General features: G+C 44.0%; 1 protein-coding gene across 2 annotated transcripts in view; it reads left to right on the top strand.

Moving 5' to 3' along the window:
* OCA2 (oculocutaneous albinism II) overlaps positions 1-13775 on the top strand; it is a 355302-nt gene extending 341527 nt beyond the window's left edge. For both annotated transcript variants that reach the window (XM_011942880.1, XM_011942878.1), the window contains one exon: positions 13187-13775. In XM_011942880.1, coding sequence (XP_011798270.1) covers positions 13187-13271 — 85 coding nt within the window. In that variant the 3' untranslated portion in view covers positions 13272-13775. The remainder of the gene's footprint in view (positions 1-13186) is intronic.
* Positions 13776-16195: the final 2420 nt, after the last annotated feature.

Below are 16195 nucleotides of genomic sequence, written 5' to 3'. Positions count from 1 at the left end.
GAGGAGTAACAGCGTGTGACTGAAGTCCAATACCCATTTCTCTCTGGACCTGACAATTTTGCATATCTCACAGAGGTTACACTGCTTAAAGCTATTTTTCTTTTCTCAGTAATAGAGGAATTTTTTTTCATGACTTCCAAAATGCATAAGGAAGAGGCTGCCATGTGAGATAGTCCCTGTAGGGCAGTGGAGCTCCCTCAGCCTGTCCGGCTCAGACCCGCTTTCTTGGCAGGGGCCGCACATCACAGGCATCCACCTAGAAAGACCCGTCCCTGGCCGGCCCTCCCTGTGCCAGCGCACAGCTGCAAGTCTGTGTTTCCAATCGCTTTCAGCCCGAAGCCAGGCCTTCCTGGAGCCGTCTGTCCAGTACACTCTGTTCCGCCTTCCTCCCCTGCCATTGTGGCTGCTGAGCCTTAAAATGTGGCGAGTCCAAACAGAGTGTGTCATTGTCATGCGACCCCTCTGACTCCAGTAGAAGGTGTTTGTTTTGTTTTGTTTTGTTTTTTTGTTTGTTTTTTTGTTTTTTTGTTTTTTTTTTTAGCAGCAGCAAGATTTAGTGTGAAGAGCAAAAGAACAAAGCTTCCACGTTGTGGAAGGGGACCCCAGCCAGTTGCCACTGCTGGCTGGGGTGGCCAGCTTTTATTCCCTTATTTGTCCCTGCCCACGTCCTGCTGATTAGTCCGTTTTATAGAGCGCTGATTGGTCCATTTTACAGAGTGCTGATTGGCGTGTTTATAATCCTTTAGCTAGACAGAGTGCTGATTGGTGCATTTACTATCCTTTAGCTAGACACAGAGCACTGATAGGTGCATTTTTTACACAGTGCTGATTGGTGCATTTATGATCCTTCAGGAGAAACAGAGTACTGATTGGTGCATTTTTACAGAGTGCTGATTGGTGTGTTTGTAATTCTTTAGCTAGACACAGAGCACTGATTGGTGCATTTTTACAGAGTGCTGATTGGTGCATTTACAATCCTTTAGCTAGACACAGAATGCTGATTAGTGCTTTTGTACAGAGCGCTGTTTGGTGCATTTATAATCCTCTAGCTAGAGAGAAGTTCTCTAAATCGCCACTTGACCTAGGAAGTCCAGCTGGCTTCACCTCTCAATCCCCCCTCTAAACAGGACACTCCAACTGCTGTTGGGAATTGGGACTTCCTGCTGGATAGGGGCAAAGAAGGGGCCCTGCAGTTGTAGTGTCCTCCAGAGGGGAACTCTTTAGCCAGTCAAAGGACCAGTGGGTTGGTCCAGGGGTCCTCGGTAGAAGTTGTTAGTTGAGCTCATTTGGGGTTCCATTTGTAAGACCATCTGTAGCTTGATGGTCTTGAACCTAGAGGAAACAAATTGGACAAGGAGGTTAAAAATACAGGGCCCGAAGGTGAGTAATAGCAGGATGGCTGTCACGGGACCTAGAAAGGGGAGAAGCCATGTTGCCCAACTCCAGAGGTTGGTATTTGGGAACTGGGACTTCCTGCTGGATGGGGCAAAGAAGGGGATAGGGAAGGAGACATAGGGGTTTATTGAGGACTTACATACAGGGCGGTCCAGGAGCGGTGGGCAGGACAGGAAAATCCACTCCAATTTGTAAAGAGCAGGCAGGTTACAGAGCATTTTCACTTAGCATCCTCTATTTAGCCCAGAAAAAAGGGCCTGGATCCCCAGGGCAGCCTATCTGTGTTCAAGGGATGTCTGGAAGGCCAGCACCTCCTGGGAAGCAGGGCTGCTGAGCTGGGAGGAGACTGTGCCCCAGGGAGAAGGTGAGGCTGCCTTGGTACTGGGCGGGAGTGAGTGGTGAGGACCTGGCCAAAGGTAGGTGACAGGACAGCCTCCGTGTCCATTTAACAAGGCAGAGTTTCAGACAGGGTATGAGGCTGCCAGAAAGACATTTACTATTCACTGAGCTTCAGGAGAGCGGATCACCCCAGGCCAAGGCCAACACTGCCCAGTGTCCTCACTAAGAAACCCCTCAGGGCACAGGTTCCAACCCAGCCACTGGGAGAGAGAGACACAAGGCGGTGTCAGTGTCCTTCATAGAGAAGGAGCGAATGTCCTGGTTGGCCGCTCCTGGATTCCTTAGCTGGGACCTCTGAGTACAGATTCTTTTTAGAGATGACCATAGGGTCCTTCTCAGGGCATGCTTCGGTGCCATGGGTAGAACATCCATACTGGAATTCAAAGGTTTAGTATTTTAAAAGTGTCAACTATTCCATCAAAATGTTATGTTGACTATATGGTCAAATAATATTTTGGATGTGTTAGGTTAAATAAAATATATTATTATACTTAATTTCATCCGTTTCTTTTTACTTTAAAAAATGTGAGAGTTGAAAATGTAAGACCACACAACATGTTTATTGGTCGGACTTCCTTGCATTTTGGACAGAGGCTGATAAGAAGCTGAAGAGTTCCTTTGTCAGAGGTGTTTGAACCAGAGCGACTCCATCTTGAATAGGGGCTGGGTAAAATGAGGCTGAGGCCTGCTGGGCAGCATTCCCAGGAGGGTAGGCATTCTAATTCACAGGATGAGATAGGAAGTTGGCACAAGATGTAAGTCACAAAGACCTTGCTGATAAAACAGGTTGCATTAAAGAAACTGGCCAAAACCCACCAAAACCAAGATAGCGATGACAGTGACCTCTGATTGTTTGCACAGCTCATCATACACTAATTATAATGCATTCCTATTCCCAGACCACACTGAGGGTTGGGCTTCTTATTCTCGAGGCCCAATAATGGGATGCAGATTAACTGGGAAAGGAAAGAGTTTTATTTCTGTAACTGGTTACAGGGAGAAGGCCTGGAAAATATCTCCAGACCAACTCAAGATCACAGCCTTCCAGCAATAACCTTCTAAGCTATATGTTTACATGTAAGTGTGATTCATTCATCTAAAGACGTAAGTGATTAACTTCTTATCTCTAAGACTTGAGTCCTGAAGACCTTCCTCTGGAACCTCAGTAAATTTACTTCATCTGAACGGTTCCAGGTGCTGGAGTGATGGTCTTGTCTCCTGCTAAATCATGGAGGTTTGGGGAGTTCCTTCGGACCCCCTATAAACTTGTTTGTGGAGGCCTGGGGAGTTCCTTTAGACCCCCAATAAAACTTGCTTAATCCTGAACGGGTCCTGTTAAGAATTTCCTCGTTATCTTGGAGAGGCCTGGGCCAAATTCTTGGTGGGATTTTGTTGCATTCCAGTCTTTGTATAACGGGGCACTGGCCCTCAGCTTTTGATATGGAACCGAACCACTCAGTGCTGAGGCAGTTGTTACGGAGGCCTGCGTCAGTGAGACCTGGCCTGCCACGTTCACCTGGTAGCAGACACTCCCACCAGCACTGTGACAGTTCACAGATGCCACGGCAACATCAGGAAGTTACCCTATATGGTCTAAAAACGGGAGGAACCCTCAGTTCTGGGAACTGCCCACCCCTGTCCTGGAAGACTCATGAATAATCCATCCCTTGTTTAGCATGTAATCAAGAAATAGCTACACGTATCCTTAGTCCAGCAGCCCAAGCTGCTGCTCTGCCTATGGACTAGCCATTCTTTATTGCTTTGTGTTCTTAATACACTTGCTTTCGCTTTACTCCATGGATTCACCTCACATTTTTTCTTGCGCAAGATCCAAGAACCCTCTCTTGGGTCTGGATCAGGACCCCTTTCCGGTAACACTGTCACCTTCCCAGGACCTGATATTCTTAGGGGCAGCAAATGTTTTCAGTAAGGGCGACTGCATGTTTCAGGCTTTGTGGACCACAAAGCCTCTGTCCAACTGCTCCATTGGACTCTGCCTTGGTGGCTCTGGGGCGGCCATAGACAGTAAGCAAATGCATGGGCAGCTGCGTCCCAGTCCCAGCGGAGTTTCCTCACAAGAAAAAGGCGGTGACCACATTTGGCCTGGGGCTGTAGTTTGTTGGCTCCTCATCTATAAAAAGGGGGCATTTTATCTTGAGTTGTCTCTGGACTGGAAGGGCAGAGTTTCATCCATGGAAGCCCTACTGTGTGCATCTTTATGAGATAAGGGCTCTTTCAGGGATCTTGTGGCATGTGCAAAATGCCTTTCAGTGTGAGTGTTAGTTTTTTTTGGCTCATGGTAACCCAGTAAGCAGATGATGAAGCCAGGATATAAAATACTAGAGCTGGCATTTGATGCCAGTCTCCTCCCCCTCCTGCCTCTCCTCTCTCCCCTCTATTTCCCCCTCTCTCTTGTTCCCTCTCTCCTTCCCTCTGTCCCTCCTTCTTTCTCTCTCCTTCCCTCTCTCCCTCTTCCCTCTTTCTGTACTTCCTCTGATCCCTCTCCTTTTTTCCTTCTCTCTCCCCCGCCCCTTCTGTTTCTCAGTGACTCCCATTTCTCCCTGTCTCTCTCTCCCTCTCCCTTCCCTCCTATCTCTCTCCTCTCTCTCCACTCCCCACACCCCCACCCCCCAATGGCTAAGTTGGAACCCATGCCCTGAGCGGTTTCTTAGTGAGGACACTGGGCAGTGTTGGCCTTGGCCTGGGGTGATCAGCTTTCCTGAAGCTCAGTGAATAGTAAATGTCTCTCCGGCTGCCTTGCACCCTGTCTGAAACTCTGCCTTGTTAAATGGACACAGAGACTGTCTTATCACCTACCTTTGCCCAGGTCCTCACCACTCACTCCCGCCCAGTGCCAGGGCAGCCTCACCTTCTCCCTGGGGCACAGTCTCCTCCCGGCCCAGCAGCCCTGCTTCCCAGGAAAGCACCCGGCTCCCAGCCAGCCAGCTGTGTAGTGGGCATCGGCTGGCTGCCTGTCTCCCCGCAGGAAGGGCCCTCCCACAGCCAGGGACATCTCCATCACAACCACTCACAGCAGCCGCATCATCGCCCACTTCCCTGATGGCTAGTGATGTGAGGCATCTTTTTATGTGTGGTTTTCCACTCATACAGCTTCAATGAAATGTCTCTTCATATCTTTTGCTTTTTCTAATTGAATTGTTTGGTGTTTGTACCGTTGAGTTTTGAGATCTCTTCATGTATTCTAGATAAGAATCCTTTGACTGGTCTATGGTCTGCAAATGTCTTCTCCTAGTCAGTAGCATGTCTTTGTACTGTCTTAGCAGGGTCTTTCATTGAGCAAATGTTTAGAAAAATGTTTTTATTTTGATGAAGTTGATTTTATCAAAAAAATTTTTTTTTTCTTATGGAATCATACTTTCAGTGTCATGCGTAGGAACTCTTCACTAAACTGTAGGCCTTAGATTTTTATCCTATGTTTTCTTCTCAAGGCTTTGTAGTTTTACATTTTGCATTTAAATCCATGATCCATTACGAGTTAATGTTTGTATAAAGTGTGAGGTTGAGGTTGAAATTTATTTTCTAACATTTAGATACCCAATTGTTCTAGAAGTATTTGTCAAAAAGGGCATCCTAAAGCATGGTGTACATGCCCAGTGGAATACTACTCAGCCATAACAAACGAAATCATGTCATTTGTGGCAACATGGATGGAACTGGAGGTCCTTTTCTTAAGTGAAATAACTCGGAAACAAACAGACAAATACCACGTGTCCTCACTTATAAGCAGGAGCTTAAATAACATGTATGCATATTATTAGCATGAGATTTTTGGCTCTCAGTGTAATAGAAATTAACACAAGGTTAGGCAAACTGTTTTTAGACAAGGTCCATTAAGACTTATGCCCAGAAAGGTTGGGCATAAGGGAGATTTAGTGCAGGAACAAAAGTTACCTGGCTGACACCCTGAGGGGAGTGCATTGTGGTGTCTTGAGGAGGGTGACATGCATAATTCGTGAGTAGGTACGCATCACTGAATGTGCAGGGTGGAGTGTGAGAGTGCACAGGCTGGTCAGGGGGCATGGTGATCCATACGCCACATGATTAGAAAATGGCAGATAAGCCCCTCCCTGGGTGGGGATTTTAGTATTATAATACGTCATGGGTTAAAGATGGCTCATTATTCTGCTCTTAGGTACATGCTGGTGATGGGGTTAACTTTTTTTGAGTGATATTTATGTTAGGATGTTGCTTGTGTTAGGTTTTTGAGGTCCTGCAGTCAGCAGGTATGGCACCTTGGATAAGATTTATGGTGGGAAGCTGCTTATCTCAGTTTCTTCACACAGCTTGCAAGGTCTGGTCAATGGGCATGTATGGAAAAATACGTTAGTGGAGGTGGGCTGAGTCCTGTGCCTACTCTGTCTCACATGGACATAGAGTATGGAATAATAGACACTAGAGATTCAGAAGGGTGGGTGGGTGGGAGTAGGGTGAGGGATGGGAAATTACTTAAAAGTACATTATTCTGGTGATGTTACACTAAAAGCCCAGACCTCACCACTGTGCAATAGATCCATGTTACGAAACTGCACTTATACCCCTTACATTTATATAAAGAAAGAAAAGGCTGTTCTTGCAAAGACTCACTTTCACATCTTTGTCAAAAATAAGTTGGGCATGTTGAGCATGGTGGCACCTGTAGTTCCAGCTGGCTGGGAGGCTGAGGCAAGAGCATCCCCTGAGCCTGGGAGGTGGAGGCTGCAGGGAGCTGTGGTGATGCCAGTGCGCTCCAACCTGGATGACAGAGTGAGACCCTGTATCTTTAAAAAAATAAGCTGGGCATGCCTTTGTGGGTCTGTTTTCAGGTTCTGTGTTCTGGCCCATTGATCCACGTGTCTATATCTGCCTCCATGCTGTATTGCCTTGATGACTGGCGTTACACAGTAGACTTTCATGTTGGATAGAATGGGTCTCCCATTCAATTCTTCTTTGCTAAGATTGTCTTTGCTATTCTAGAGCCTGTGCCTTTCCATATACATTTTAGGATAAGCTTGTCTGTGGCTAGAAAAATTCTTGCTAGGAATTGCATTAAACCTAGAATCAATTTGGGGCAAATTGACATTTTGTCTATGTTGGGTCTTCCATTCATGAACACTCTGTGTCTCTCCATTTATCTAGAACTGCTTTGGTTTTTTTTTTTTTTCATCACCGTTTTGTAGCTTACAGCACAGATGCTGGTGTGCTGTCAGTTATAAACAAGATTTAAGTTTAAAACAAGATTTAGGTTTATGCCTAAGTGTTTAATTTTAATTGGAGTGATTTTAAGTGGTGTTGTGTTTTTAATTTTTATTTTTATGTATTCATTGGTAGTATATAGGAAAAAATGTTTGAATGTTGATCTTGGGTTGTAGTCCTTACTGAACTTACTGCTCACTGATTAGTTTTAGAAGTGTTTTGTTTTGCTGTTTTTTTTTTTCTTCTTTGATTTCTTGGGATTTTAAAGTGTAAACTATTATGTCAAGTGCAAGTGGAGATAATTTTATTTCATCTATTTTAGTTTGTGTGTCTTTTGCCTTATTATACTGACTTGGGCTTTCAGTACTATGTCGAATAAGAGAGGTGAGAATCCTGTGCAGGAGAAGCATTCAGTTTCTCACAATTAAGTATTATGTTAGCTGTAGTGTTTTCATTTGCTTCCTTTTCCTAGATGATTTTCTTTATAGGATTGAGGTAGTACGGGGATCATAAAATAAGTTAGAAAATGATGTTCCCTCCCCTTTTATTTTCTGGTAGCATTTGTATAGAATTAGTGTTAGTTCTTTAAATATTTTGCAGAATTCACCAGTGAGACAATCTGGCCATACAGTTTTCTTTTTTGGGAGGTCTCTAGCTACCAGTTTAAATCTTCCAATATATATAGGGCGAGTTAAATGATTCCATGCTAGCTGTTAAGTGTGTGTGTACACAATTGTTAATAGCACAACAGTAGTTAATACGAGAAACTTTTAATCGCTTGCTGTCTTCAGGGTCTGTTGTGGTAACTCCTCTTTCATTGATACTGACCATTTATGTCTTTTTTCTTGTCAGTTCTTCTAGAAATTAATTTTATTGATCTTTAAAAAAAATCAGCTTTGCTTTATTGATTTTTCTCCACTGTTTTCCTATTTTTAAATTCATGAATTTATGCTCTTATCTTTATTATTTCTTTTCTTCTGCTTGTTTTTGGGTTTATTTTTAAATTCTTTTCTATTTCTTTAAGATGGGAACTTAAATTATTGATTTAAGACCTTTTCTCTCTTCTAATACAAACATTTAGTGCTATACGTTTCCCTCTCAAAGAGTGACATGTTAGCTGTAGTTTTTAATTTGCTTCCTTTTCCTAGATGATTTTCTTCATAGGGTTGAGGTAACACAGAGATCATAAATTAGAAAATGATGCTCCATTTTCATTCAGTTCAATGTGTTTTCTTTTACTTTCCTGTGGCAGTCTCTCAGATCTGTGAATTATTTAGAAGTATGATCTTTAATCTGAAAATGCTTGGATAGTTTCTTGTTACCTTTCTGTTACTGATTTCTCTGATTTCTAGTTTGATTGCTTATGGTAAGAAAAAAACCCTCTGTATAATTTTAATTCTTTTAAACTTGTTGATGTTTGTTTTTTGAGCCAGGATATGATCTGTCTTGCTGAATGTTTCTTGGATGCTGAAAGGAATGTGCATTCTGCTGTTAGCTGGAGCACTCTATAGTATCAGCAAGATTTGATTGCTGGAAGATATTGCTGAGTTCTCTCTGCTGAATTTCTTTCTAGTTCTTCCACGAATTGTAGAGAGAAAGTAAAAGTCTCCATCTATAATAGTGGATTTGTCAGTCCATTTGTGCATGTGCCACTTTCTCTTGTCATTTACTTTCTCTTGTCATTTTGTCAGTTTTTGTTTCTTGTATTTTTCAGCCCAGTTATTTGGTGAATACACATTCAGGATAACTGTGATCTCTTGGTGGATTGTTTTATCTATATGCAATATCCCTCTCTGCCTTGGAAATGTTCTTTGCTCTGAAATATACTTCATGTGATATTAATGTAGTCATTCCTACTCTTTTGATTACTGTTTGTATGGTTTATCTTTATCTGTGCTTTTACTATTTTGCTATTTTATTTTGTTTCAACCATCAAACATAATTTGAAAACTCAAGATGAAAAAGAAAGTGTATCATGTTTAACCATACATTTGCTTTTTCTTTTGTTATTCCTTCCTGATACTCCAAGATTCCTTCTTTCTATCATTTCATTTCTGTTTGAAGACATTCTTAGCAGTGCTTTCAGGGTAAGTCTGCTGCTCTTCTAGTTTTACTTCATCTGAGAATGTCTTGAGTCTCCCTTCATTCCTGAAGGATATATTTGATGGATATAGAAATCTGGGTTGATTGTTCTTGCCTTTTAGCAATTAAAAATATTATGCCACTTTTTTCTGGCCTCCATGGTTTCTGAGGAGAAACTTGTAGTTTTTCTCTATAGGTAAATTGTCATTTATCTCTCACCGCTTTCAAGAAATTTTATCTTTCTTTAGTTTTCATGAGTTTGATTTGTGGATTATTGTGTCTTGGCATAGATTTTGGAGAGTGTCTAGCCTTTTTAGGATTTGCCCAGCTTCTTAAATCTCGAGGTTTATATCTTTTACCAATTTTTAAATCATTATTTCTTTGAATACCTTTTCATCCCTGCCCTCTTTCTCCAATGATACAAACGTTAGATCTTTTGTTCATGTCCCACAGATCGCTCAGGGTTGGTTCCTTTTGTTTTTTAGTCTTTTTTCATTTTTCAGATGAATAATTTCTGTTGTATCTTCAAGTTCCCTGATTCTTTCCTTTATACTCTCCATTATATTATGGTACCCATTCCATTAGAGTTTGACTTCAGTTGTTTCATTTTCAGTTCTAAAATTTCCATGTGGTCCTCCTTTATAATTTTGATTTCTTGTCTGAGACTTTCCTTTTTTTTTCATTTATTTCAAGTGTGTTTCTCATTGCTTGTTGAAGAATTTTTACGGTAGCTGCTTTGAAATCCTTTTCAGATAATTTCGACATGTGTATCACCTCAGTATTAGCTTCTGTTGATTGACTTTTCTCATTCAACTTGAAACATCCCTGGCTCACAGGATCCCCACGTGGTCTTTGCTGTTACCACAGGAGAGGGGCGTGTTAGTCTGGTGAGTGTGGAAGTTCTGGTTCCCACTTGGCCTTCACCAAGGAGCTTAATTTTTTTTCCTGTGGAATTTGGCGGGAGCAGTTATTATCTAGGAGTGTTAAGTCTAGCTTTATAGTGCCCCTTTCCTGGCTTTCTGGCTAGGGAGAGCAGGCTTCTCTTGGGGCTTTTTGTTTTCTTCGTAGTACCCACTGACATACCAGCTTCCCAGCACCTAGTCTAGGACATATGAAGGGAAACAAAAAGGAAACCCACCTCTGTGCCATTCTTCGGGATCCCAAGGCCCCCAGCTGATCTGCTTCCTCTTCATCTTTACAGTCTCCTTATGCTTGTTTTCTATATAATGCCAAGTTTTTAGCTCTGCTTAGTGGGACGAATTGGAAGAAATGCATCCACTACATCTTGCTTCAGAACTAGAAGCCAGCTTTATCGTCTTTAATTGGAGAGTAAAACAATTACATTCTCTTCTCCAGTAAACCCTTATGTATTTGTGTCGTTAAATTCCTTATCACCAAACACAACTCATGCACCAGGGAGGTGCTCCAGGCTTACTCTGTGATTTTGGGCACTTTGTAATCTCAGTCAACTTGCACTTTGGGGCATGTGCCCCGGTTTGAGGAGCACTGATCTGTGGCTAAAACTTGTTGAGGACTCATTATGTGGCCAAACACTGTTCTCACTGTTCTAAGGGATTTATAAGGGTGAACTCATGGAATCCTCATAGCACTCTCAGGTACTGTTATTACCTTCATTTTATAAAGAAATTGAGTTATGGAGACATTTAATACTTTTCCAAAGTGATGCCACTGGGCAAGAGCAGGAATTGAAAACTAGAGCCCTAAGCTAGTATATTGGGGTACCTGTCTGTGTTGGGAAAATGCATTTGGGTTTTGAAGCCAGAAGAATATTCCAAGACACCATCTCTGCCTTTTACTGGTGGTGACCTTTGTCAAGTTCCCTATTATATACAAGCTTCAATTTTTTCATCTATATAATAGGGAAAACATGACATGCCTCACTATGTTTGGGAAATAATAGATAACATTAACGTCTAGTCTATGAGGCCCTTAGCATACAGCAGATCTTCAGTAAGTCATTTACTTACTAATGGCAAGTTGCCATTGTTATGGTTTATCCATGTCCACAGGGAGGCAGCATATGTAGTGATTAAGAGTACACACTTTAGAGTTAGACTGATGCATTTGGATTGTCACACCAGAGCAAACTAGCTGAGAGACCCAGGCAAGCCTCTCAACATCCCACCTCTCCAGTAGGTGTGATGATGCCAATTCCAGAAGGCAGTGTGGGCAGTTGAGAGGGTCCTGAGTGTGGAGAGTGTCACAGTGACTAGGTGTTGTGAGGGAGAGTACGGTTTCCGATGGGTCTGAGTGCTTGCATCAGTTCTGGGTGAAATGAAAATGTTTGGTGATGCTAGGTGATGCTCCTTCTCTGCATTGGTGCCATCCCCAAGACAGCAGTGACTCTCACTTGGGGGCACGGCAAAACCACCCACCAGGAACTTTCTCCAGTCTTGGGCTTCTCAAGCAAGGTATGCTTTTTGTGGAATTTGCCCCTTGACAAGGTGAATTTGCTTCTGAAACGTGACCAGGTGTCTCGGCACCCGGATTGAGACTCTCAGCATCTTACCTGACACTGACTCACTCTACACAGTCTGTCACAGAGGAACAAAGGCTTTGTGTTTCCATGAAGGCTTGCGGTGATGTCTGCGATGCCTGGAGTTGATCAGACACTGTCGTGGGTTGTTGTGTTTTTCCAGAATTCAATGATCAGGGCTGATATTTTGCAAACATGTTCAGCTATTTTCAAAAACAAAGTTAATAAAGTTCAAGAAATTTAAGTAGTTTTCCCAAAATATGTTCTGTGTTTCTTTTTGTTTGTTTTGTAAAATAAAATGTGTTCAGAAGAGAAGCCAAGAGAATCCTACCACTTTCTTGAAATGCCCAAGTCTGCTCTAGAATTTCGGGAGCTGTCTTGCTCTTGGATGCAGTTTTTGTGTTTAACTGTGGCTCTGTTGAGGGACCCTTGCTGTGGCTCTTTCTGAGTAGCCTCTTCCTACACTTATGGCCAGGGAAGAGAGAATGTCATGATCCTTACTATTACAATTACCACATGCTAGGCTCTTACTGCTAAAAAAACTTAAGCCTTTTGAAACCAAAATCGTAATATTTGCAGGGGCTTCCCTTAGTGACCGAGCAGCACTGAGCAATGGCTACAGAGCATGCATTACCCGTACCAAGTGGCATCTGTCAGTCCTTGGAAGCTGGGGTAAGAATTTGTGGAGATGCAGGTACACTGGAGGCGGCACACAATGAGGGATGCTTTCCTCTTCTTGTGACTGCTTTTGTATCTGTGCATACCCTCCTTGTCCACGTCTCAACCTCACCGACTACAGAAGAAAAACTTCTTCCCTATTCCTTTCCTTAGACAACAGTTGGCCTTACTTTCCAACACTCCTTCTCCAGCTCTCCTTGGCCTGAAGTGTGAGGGACTTCAGGAGCCTGTGGGAAGGTGGGATCTCTGGGAAATCTCCAGAGAAGAAAAGTTGGAAGATGACACAAGCAGAGGAAACATCCAGAGACTTAAATGGTGGCCCAGCACATGGCATTGAAACACCAACAGTCTAATATTATAGATGAACAAACAGAGGCTCCATATAGCCATTAAAATTTTGAGAAGACCTTAAGCAGGTCTCAAATAAAATTGCACACAATGGAAGATGTCTAATAGCAGCATGTATTCACATAATTTAGTCTACAACTTTCTTTTTTTTTTTTTTTTTTTGGAGACGGAGTCTAGCTCTGTTCCCCAGGCTGAAGGGCAGTGGCGTGATCTCGGCTCACTACAAGCTCCACCTCCCGGGTTTACGCCATTCTCCTGCCTCAGCCTCCGGAGTAGCTGGGACTACAGGCGCCCGCCACCTCGCCCGGCTAGTTTTTTGTATTTTTTAGTAGAGACGGGGTTTCACCGTGTTAGCCAGGATGGTCTCGATCTCCTGACCTCGTGATCCACCCGTCTCGGCCTCCCAAAGTGCTGGGATTACAGGCTTGAGCCACCGCACCCGGCCCTACAACTTTCTGATTTATAGAAATAAAAGGTAGTGAACGTTGTGAAAATGCAAAGGTGCTAAGGCCATGTTCTCATGAGCTATGAGTCCATATCTCATGAGGCTGTCCAGATTTCAGATGCCATAACTCATTTCTCTTTGTATTTCAGATTGGGCTTCCCAATGATGATTGTGTCCTGCGTCGTTGGGATGTGTTATCTTCTTGTGGCTCATGTGGTGGTGGGATGGAATTAATAGACATCCATCTGTCACTTGAAGACTAAAGGAAACTTCATCCATCACAACCCATCAGTCATAAAACTACCCTGACACCACTGTTTGGAGAAGAAAAGGTGCTTACCCTGGAGATGCTATGGAGACATAGTGGAATAGACCTTGACACTAATACTCTAATTCCAGCGAATGCTGGAACACCATGGCCTCTTCTCTGTGGCCTTTCTCCCCAAGGACAAAATGTAGAAAACATAAGATAACTTACTCGAGATTTCCCTCCAGAAAAATACGTATGTTTCAAAACCCTTCCTGCTATACATAGGAAAAGACACACATCCACCCAGAATTGCTTTTGCTGTTTGTCAATTCTCCTGAGGCTAAACACAGTTTGTTTTTTCTTGTAATCACTTTTCATGTTAAAATAATCAGCACTCAAATTGTATGCTCTCTGAATATAGACTTTCTGGGGAAAGGTTTACTGCTCGTAAAGAAACATTTTATATATTAAACTGTTCCTTGATAAAAGGCTTTGGAGTAGTTTACATTATGTAAAATTGCATTTTATCCATTTATGTTTTTCTCTGCAGTTTTAAAGTTATCAGTTAAAAGTCCAGAAATTTGACTTGCAGAAGATCATAGATATCTTTTAAGGGATATTTTACATATTTAACAGCCAAGAGTAATGATTTTCCATTTTGCAAGTGGTGCATGCTATTTTCATCAATTACGCAGATGTACAGTGGATACGCTCAGCTCCGCTCTCCCTGCAGGACACGGTGGCTCAGTCAGTATTTATTAAATGCAGTTCTTTTGTGAAGCATTCCTTGAGAGGCAAGGGTAATGAGAACAAAGATCAAGGGGGAGCCCTGTGCTTCCTCCAAGGTCTCCTCTGCTCTGCCTCATCAGTATCGTGGTTATGCCCCAGAGGAAGAAGCCCTTCTTCAGTTTCCGATCTTCTGTGCATACCTTGTAATAAAGATGTCTGGGGGACACTGCTCCGAAGTGATTGTGTGTCAAGCGTCTGCCTTCAAAAGGTCCAAGCTGCTCTGGACACTAAGAACTGCAAAGCAGGGGACCTTTCTGGTACCATTTCTGCCACGGGCACCCTCAGGATGGGTGTCCCTGTCTACTGTTTAGAGTCTATATTGTAGAATGGCAACCTAGTTTCTCCCTGAAAGGTTGAGAGTGTTTATGCTGTCAGTGGATCTACCATTCTGGGGTCTGGAGGATGAATTTCTTGACAGCAAAGCTGATGTGCAACCCTATTTTATTTTAAAATATGGTGTTGGACAACATCACACACAAGCCTCCAGACACGTGCAGCTGACTGGGTGTCCCAGAGGAGACCCTGCCACAGTCTGTCTAGGAAAGGGTTCTTCCCGCTGCTCCCGCACCGCCTGTACTTTGCTTCGTCTCACTGGACCTGGATGTGCCTGAGCTGGTCACTGAAAAGCATCGTTTCCTCTTCTATCCCACATCAGGATGCCTGGGGGCAGCACTGATCTCCCTCGTGTCTGGCTCCTTCCAGCTCAGCTCATGTCTGCTCTTTCATCCTTTCACATGTCATCCCTTAACAACTCTCAGGCCCCGTCTCCCACCCGCTGCCGCTCCTCATTGGCACCTCTCTCTACTCTTCAGTCATCCCTTCTCATTCTTGAGACGGAGTCTCGCTCTGTCACCCAGGCTGGAGTGAAATGGTGCTATCTCAGGTCACTGCAAGCTCCGCCTCCCAGGTTCACGCCATTCTCCTGCCTCAGCCTCCTGAGTAGCTGGGACTACAGGCATCCACCACAACGCCTGGCTGATCTTTTGTGTATTTTTAGTAGAGACAGGGTTTCACTGTGTTAGGCAGGATGGTCTTGATCTCCTGACCTCGTGATCCGCCTGCCTCGGCCTCCCAAAGTGCTGGAATTACAGGCATGAGCCACCATGCCCAGCCCAGCCCAGCCCTTCTCATTCTTAAAAACCATTAGCTCTGGGCTGATTTCTCCCTCTTGCTCATACCCGCAGCCTCCCCTGAGGTTCCTATTCATGCCCCCCAGTTCTGATTTATCTGCCCCCACCACCTTCCCCCACTCCCCTCCGTGTTACACCCACCCTGGGTCCCCAGGACCTGCCTAGGTCCTTCATCTCTGTGGTCTTTCTCTGACACTCCAACACTTCATTCATTTACCCCAGGTTACCCTCTAAAACAAACCTTGCCCCGCTGGAACCTCTCTTTCATTGGCCCCGTACATTTTAACTTCTCTTGTCAACTCCCTCTTAGCTTAGTTGTTTGTTTATGCTCTAAAATTTAGAAGTCAACCAACAAACTGTCTCCATGCTACCTTTACTGCCCCTCAATGTTTCTGAGGTGAGTCATCCCACAGGGATGGCTGGTTTTATTTTTAAGTGAAGATTTCAAGCATCAGACAGGCTGTCGGCACTGCCTGGCTCTTTGATTCCATTTTCCTAGCGCAGCAGCCAGAGGACTGGCTGGAAACAGGTGGCTGCCCACATTGGGTAAGTGCAAGTAACTGTAGCCAGGGATGGTGCAATCCTTTAGGGTCCGTGAGAGGAGGCAGCTGTGGGTTTCTGAGGGGGAGGGGGCAGTGACCAGGACCTGGAGATGCAGGGAGCTGTGTCCAGAGGGACTGGACGGGAGCCGTGGTCTTCTGCTGGGGCTGTGCCAGCATGAGACACTTGGCAGCCAGGGCGGGGGTTGGGGGGCGACGGGTGGGCCGTGGGAATCATCCTGAGTTTATGCCTTTCATCCTGTGGCTTCCCTCTGTCCAAGGACTGAACTAGCTGGAAGCCACGGGACAGGAAGCACTGCTGATGCTGTCCAGGAATGGGAGTGGGGCAGGAGGAGCAGATGGAAGATACTCAGCTTTATGTACTGTTTTGCTCCTCAGCAAATGAAAAGTCCACTTCTGAAGAAAGGAGACACTAAAAGTGCCATGAGC

This window comes from Colobus angolensis, unplaced genomic scaffold (assembly GCF_000951035.1).
Source record: "Colobus angolensis palliatus isolate OR3802 unplaced genomic scaffold, Cang.pa_1.0 Scaffold211, whole genome shotgun sequence".
NCBI classification, from domain to species: domain Eukaryota; kingdom Metazoa; phylum Chordata; class Mammalia; order Primates; family Cercopithecidae; genus Colobus; species Colobus angolensis.
Note: the sequence above shows the minus strand (reverse complement) of the source record. Positions and strands in the feature narration are given on the sequence as shown.